This window comes from Galeopterus variegatus, unplaced genomic scaffold (assembly GCF_000696425.1).
Source record: "Galeopterus variegatus unplaced genomic scaffold, G_variegatus-3.0.2 Scaffold6410, whole genome shotgun sequence".
Lineage (NCBI taxonomy): Eukaryota > Metazoa > Chordata > Mammalia > Dermoptera > Cynocephalidae > Galeopterus > Galeopterus variegatus.
In genome coordinates this window covers 74,110-80,956 of record NW_007732521.1, presented here as the reverse complement: position 1 = coordinate 80,956, position 6,847 = coordinate 74,110, and the positions used below count along the sequence as shown (strand labels likewise).

General features: G+C 52.1%; 1 protein-coding gene across 1 annotated transcript; it reads left to right on the top strand.

The window, feature by feature from the left end:
• Positions 1–778: 778 nt before the first annotated feature.
• LOC103606256 (protocadherin-16-like) lies at positions 779–4,955 on the top strand. The gene is made up of 2 exons (XM_008590863.1): positions 779–2,873; positions 4,864–4,955. Exons 1-2 carry the CDS (start codon positions 779–781, stop codon positions 4,953–4,955), a joined length of 2,187 nt encoding a protein of 728 aa, XP_008589085.1.
• Positions 4,956–6,847: the final 1,892 nt, after the last annotated feature.

Sequence of the window (6,847 nt, the reverse complement as noted above, 5' to 3'; positions counted from 1 at the left end):
CCCCCCCCGCCCCCCCCCCCCCCCCCCCGCCACTTGGCACGCAAAGCCTGGGCAGACGCCCCGCCTGCGCGTCGCCCACCCGCCCCAGGGTCCAAATCTCCCGGTCCTTTCGCATTTGCTCCTCTTCCGTCCTGCTGCAGAGCCGCGGCTCGCAGGTTGGAGTTTGCCCTCGTGTGCGCCGCGTCACCAGGCGGGGAGGGGAGAGGAGGCGGCTGAAGCAGGGTCGGAGGGGGAGCTGCGCGGTCCTCGGCGCCGGGAGCCGCCGGGCGGAGTGACCGCCCCCGGAGCCGCCGACTCGGCCGCAGCCCGAGCCGCCCCTCCCTCCTTCCGTCCGGCCGGGCGCCTTCACTCCCGTCCTCCCCTGCCCGATCCTCATCCTCTCCTTGTGTGTGCGCGCTTTAAATAATTTCCTTCTTTTTGGCAAAAGAAATAATGCACCTGACTTTACCAAGGGAAACAACCAGCCGAGCAGAACGAGGAACAGATGTAAAAGGAATGAAAGGAAAAAGAGATGAGACTGGCTTAAAGAAATCCAGGGGCTGACGAGGTGGCTGCAGCGGCAGAGGCAGCTAGAGCTTCGCTGTCTGCGTGAGCTGCAGGCAGAGGACGTTTTCACCAGTTGCAGATGCAACCTCGGGAACTCCTGGGTCTGTGGGTTTGTTTGCCAAACAAGTCTTTTCTTCTTTGGCGCAGACACTGAAGAGGCTCCTGAATGTTTCTGCGATCCTGCCACAAGCTGGCAGTTACCCCGGAGCCTTCCCAAGGAGCTGGAGAAGAAATGAGCCCTTCTGGGCGGAGGATGGGCGAAGGGCGTCAGCAGCGGGGGGCTCCAGCCAGGAAGCGTTTCCTGCTCTCGGGGAGGAGAGGGTCACCCCGCTGGAGGCCGGGCGGCGGCGGCATCGGAGCGCAGCGCTCCCTGCTCGGGCTCTTCGTGCACGCGTGGCTGTGGGCGGCCTCGGGCTCGTCTGCCCAGTTGTTCAACCTCAGCCTTTACGTGGACGAGGGGCTCCCCCCGGACACGCTGGTCGGTGACATCCGCGCCGGGCTGCCGGCGGCACAGCAGCAGGAGGGCGGAGGCTTCTTTCTGTCCGAAGACTCCGAGGACTCCCCACTGCTGGACGACTTCCACGTGCACCCGGACACTGGCATCATCCGCACGGCGCGGCGCCTGGACCGCGAGCGACGGGACCACTACAGCTTCGTGGCGGCCACGCTGCTGGGCGCTGTGGTGCAGGTGGAGATCTGCGTCAACGACGTGAATGACCACTCGCCCCGCTTTCCGCGCGACTTCTTGCAGCTCGACGTCTCCGAGCTCAGTCCGCCAGGTACCGCTTTCCGCCTGCCAGGTGCCCACGACCCTGACGCCGGGCTGTTCAGCACACAGGGCTACACCCTGGTGCAACTGTCCGACCTGCCCGAGGACCCTGCAGGACCGTTCTTCCAGTTGCGCTACGGAACTCCTGGGCCACCACCGTTGTCACCCCTGCCGGGCTCCTCGTCGCCCCTGGAACCCCTAGACCTGGTGCTGTTGCGGCGCTTGGACCGAGAGGCGGCGGCGGCGCATGAGCTGCAGATCGAGGCGTGGGACGGCGGCAGCCCGCGGCGCACCGGCCACCTGCGCGTGGAGCTGCGCGTTCTGGATGAGAATGACAACCCGCCGGTTTTCGAGCAGGGCGAGTACCGCGCCGCGGTGCGCGAGGACGCCCTGCCGGGCGCCGAGGTCTGTCGGGTGCGCGCCACTGACCGCGACCTGGGACCCAATGGCCACGTGCGCTACAGCGTCCGCGCCCGGCAAGTGCCCGGGGCGGGTAGCGGCGGCGGGCCACTGGGCGACGCGGCCTACTTCGCCGTGGACGAGCTGAGCGGCGTGGTGCGCGTGCGAAGACCTCTGGACCGCGAGGCGCAGGCCTGGCACCAGCTGGTGGTCGAGGCCAGCGACGGAGGCGCCGAGCCTGAGGTCGCCACGGTGCGCGTGTCTATCGCCGTGCTGGACGTGAATGACAACCCGCCCGCCCTTCACCTGCTCTTTCTCACTGAGGGAGGCGCCGCCTGTGTCTCTGAGGGCGCCCGATGGGGCGACTACGTAGCTCGCGTCTCGGTGTCAGACGCGGACGGTGACCCGGAGAAAGAAGAGGACGCCGCCGGGCAGCTTGGCGTGGTTCTCGGCGGCGGGAGCATCTCTCTGTCCTTGGAGGGTGGAGAGGGAGCCTTCGCGCTGCGGCCTGGCGGCCCCCCAGGGGTATTTTTCCTTTGCGTCGAGGGGCCCCTGGATAGGGAGAGCCGCGATATGTATGCGTTGCGACTGGTGGCCACGGATGCGGGATCCCCGCCTCTGAGCACGGAGGAGACGCTTCTGCTCCGGGTCTCCGACCTCAACGACCAGGCGCCTCTGTTTAGCCAGGAGCATTATCGGGCCTCAGTGTCCGAGGCCGCAGCCCCTGGCACGGCAGTGTTGTGGGTCAGCGCCTCCGATGCGGATGAGGCTGGCACCAATCATGCCCGGCTGCGCTACGCTCTAGTCCAACTCTCGACTCACTGCACCCCAGAGGCTCTGCCGCCCACTGCAGAGTGTGGACCGTCTTTCACCATCGATCCCGAAAACGGTGTGATCAGCACTATCCGAACTCTAGACCGAGAGGACCAGGAGGCGGTGGAGCTAAGAGTGGTGGCCCAGGACCTCGGAGATCCCCCGCTCTCTGCCACCTGCTTGGTGAGCATCACCGTGGATGACGTGAATGACAACGAACCCATCTTCTGGAGGCAGGTGTACAATGCCACCCTTGTAGAGCATGCCCCAGTTGGACACTGCTTTCTGCAGGTGAGTGCATTAGGCCTGTGGGTCAACCGGAAGGCTTTCAAGGGATGGAGAGGTTGTGAGTCTGCCTAGGAAATTGTGATGTGGACGGTTACAGCCTGGTTCCGAAAGCAGGGATATGAGCCGTAGTTCCCCTTCTACGGTGAGGTGAATGCATACTCACCTAACCTTTCTGCTTGATCTCTAAGGTACTTTCTACTTCATATGACATTAGGATCTTGATTTTTCTTATAAAGGCATGGTTTCCTTCTTGCTGAATGTGTGTGCCAATATCGGTTTGGGAGGAACAACCCATGCTAAACCAGATAGTGTGCAATTGACAATGTCTCGTGTTTTTGAGCAGCTTTATGTGACATTCTAGGGAATAAGGTAGCTCTCATAAATTAGTTTTTCAAATGCCCAAATGTATGTCCTTAAACACTGAAACTGTTTTTATCAACCATTTACAGAGACTCCTTACACATTTTCCTACCCTCTTTAGAACCTTACGAAGGTTGGTTGAAGACCTCAAGTCTTCTTTATTAGCATGAGTTGTGGGCTAAGCTCCTCCAGTGATGCATTCAGGACTCTGAGGAGCAGTGGGTCTCAGTCATCCTTTTTAACGGTGGGGCACTGTGAGCTGCCTTTCGTTGGGCATGTTCCTTTTAGAGTTCTGATCGCTCCTTCACTTTCGTAAGGTTGTGTTTTGTCCCCTTTTGGCATGGCTTCTTATTGCTTCCTGTTTCCTATTTCTTATCTGATGTGAGATTACTAGATTTCTCAGAGTGATTTATTCACTCCAAGATAACTTGAGTAAATAAATAGAGCCTGAAGAGCTAACCATGGGTGAAGCTCCAGAGCTTTCTTTAGCTCCCAGGCTGGGTTGTTTTAAGGGCTGCACTGCTTACTTCCTGGTTTTGTTAGGGGGTTGAGGCTTTAGCCTTATCAGTTATGTCTCAGATAATAACCTTTAGGTAAATGAAGTGTCACCACATTGTAAAAATGGGTTTCATGACTGCTTCTATCTTTTTAATCCTTTGGGTATGTGAGTAATAATTACTTCCATCCCTTTCTCTAGCATGATTGGCAATTATGAATTGCTAGGTTATTAAAAGGTGGCTTAAAAATTCATTAATGCTTCCTGCTGAAACAGACAAATCCACAAATATCAGTGACTAACTCTATCAAAGTGTATTTCTCTTTCAAGCAATGTCTGATATGATGCAGGTTGGCTGGTTCGCCTCCCTCCAACAGAGAGCAAGGCCTGAGAGTCACTTGCATCGCTTCCACTGACGTCACATGGGCCAGAGCTCAGCCGTGTGGCCTCAGGTGTACTGCAAACGGGGCTGAGAAGGGTACAGGAACCCATGGATGCCAGTGTCCCCTGATAGTTTCTGCCACAGATTTCTAAAAATGAAATCATAATAGGTAAAAGGTTGGACTAGATGATTTCCAAGATTTCTTCCATCTGGAAGATTCGAAGGATCTTAGTATGAAATAGTACTTATTTTGAAGGAAAATAAGCAGGGTGGATTGATTGTGATTCTTTTGATTAGAACCTCTCTTAGGAGTTGTTTCTAATATTGTGAGACGATTCTGCCATGAGGTGTGAGTTTATCCCGTTATTATAACATGGTATGTGGCAGATCCATTATGGTGAACTGAACTTGTCTCAATTCTAGGACTGCACCTCCAACAATTGCAAAAATCCTGTCCAGGTTGGCAGTATTGCTGCATTAAATCATGCTGATTAGAATTTCTGGGAATTCCAGAGATCTAGCCCCTCAAAGTTAGCAGAATCTCTCACTCACTGGCAGCTGAATGAACTTTCTGTGTTCCATAAGCCCTCTAGCCGACTCTGTCTCCTGACTCCCAGGTAAGCTCCAGAGAAGCATCTTCTTTCCCTTTACTCTCTCAATCTTTCTTTGTACACTTTGCAAAAACTAACATCCGCGTCTGCCTGTGGATCTCATGGCCTCCCCTTTCTTCCACGGCTTTGTTGAATTATGTGACATAAATTCTTTATGATACCGACTTGCTGGTGCCCTCTACTCATTATCCTCGTTTAGACCTCAGATCTGCTCAAGTCTCCTTTGTCAAAATCAAACAAAAACCAAATGAGGAACAACAGGAAAAAAATAATATTCTAGATTCTCTGTAAGAGAACAACATGTCATCAGATTTTTAAAGAGCCCTCAAATCTTCAAGGTGTCTTGGTGGTAACCCCACATCCGTAATCCTTGGGGTTCTTTCTCTCTTACTGCTGCTTCTGCTGCCACCACAGTGCTGGCCACCCTTCCCTGCCCCAGTACTGGCTGAATTGTTTTGTGTTCTTATGCACAGAATAGAACTTTCTAAAGACTTTAAATGTGGGGCAGAACAAAGAGAATTATCACAGAGTTCAAGAACCATTAGCAGCCTGAGGTAGATAAACCTCTAGCTCAAAAGGTTTCTGTGGTTTCATAGGCACTTGCCTGGATTTCTTAATAACTCACTGCCCACCTGTCCCCACATGGACAGAGTCTCTCAACACTTTTGTGGTCAAGACAGAGAAGGATTTCCACTCTGCAGACACACAGGGGTCTGCCTCCAGCTCTAGTGTCTAGCCTGAAAGATTTCATTTTTCCTCAGATTACTGTCAAAATGATTAACTTCAACCTCTAGACAAGACCTCCAGCCTCCACCCCACACTAAGTCACAGGAGCTGCCCTTACGGCCTTTATCTTATCACCAGATCTTAAAACTGCAGAACTCCAGCATTCATACCTTTATTATGTACATGTGATAACAAGATTATTCTTCCATACTCCTGAATATGAGTATTTGAGGGAACTAGTACGGTCTTCATTCATATGTTCATTTATTTAATCAAACTGCAACATTCTTTGAATAAACAGCATTCAATGACCACATATTTACTGAGAAGCCATTGCATGCCAGGAACTGTTCCTGGTGCTGGGGACGCTGCAGTGAGTGAACGGACAAGGTCCCTGTGCTGACAGAGCCTACAGTGTGGCGGTCTCTCTCTCCTTCCCTTCCCTGTCCGTCCTCCTGCAGAAATGACATGTGCCCAGCCTCCACCTGCTCATTACTCCTTATCCCCCATCCTGACCTTCTCCCATCACCATACTAAATGCTGCCTCTCAAAAGGCGTCCGTCTGTGTTCTTCACTCCACTCTTGAACGCACCGCCTCCACTGCCCTTTATCTCACTACATCCTCCTTCTGTCTCTCTCTTGCCAGTTCCTCCTTTTCCTCTCGTGCCACCCCTCACCAGTGTGGTTAGGCATTTCCAAAAGTTCTGTCTTCCTCTCACTTCTTCCTCTTTTCTATCCTCTCTTCATTTTCTCTATCTGGCATGTGTCTTTACCTGGATGTATTTTTGTCACCTGAAATCTTACATTCCCCAAATTGAGCTCATTTTCCTCCTATTTATCTACCTTCCTTCCTTCCTTCCTTCCTTCCTTCCTTCCTTCCTTCCTTCCTTCCTTCCTTCCTTCCTAAATCAGCTCCTTTTTGGAACTTTCCTATTTTTGTTAATGTGTCTTTTCTATAGCTGTGTTTATACATTTAGTCTGTGTCTAGTTCTTGGTTCTAGAACTAAAGATGAATGACATTACATGGTAAAGTGTTCATAGCTTTGAAGATTAAAATTAGACTCTATGCAGTGACGACAAATATGAGCTATGGGGACAGAGTGAGTGCCTGGGTTTGGATCTCAGCTATACCACTCACTCGCTGTGTGATCTTGGCCACTCTGCCTCAGTTCTCTCATCTGCAAAATACGGATAATAATAGTGTTAATTTGATAAAGTTGTGTGGATAATGAATTAATATATGTATTCTTAGAACAATGCTTGACTTATAGTAAGTGCTCAGTGTGTGTTATATTTTATCAAATATTAGTAAGTCAGGATTCTGGAAATGATGAAGAAACTGTCTTGCCTGATACAGTAAAGGCTGAGGACTAATTAAAAATGACATTTCAAATAAATATTCCCTTCCACTGAAAGACGGAAGAAGGAACAGAAATAAGTTTAAATTGTATATTAGG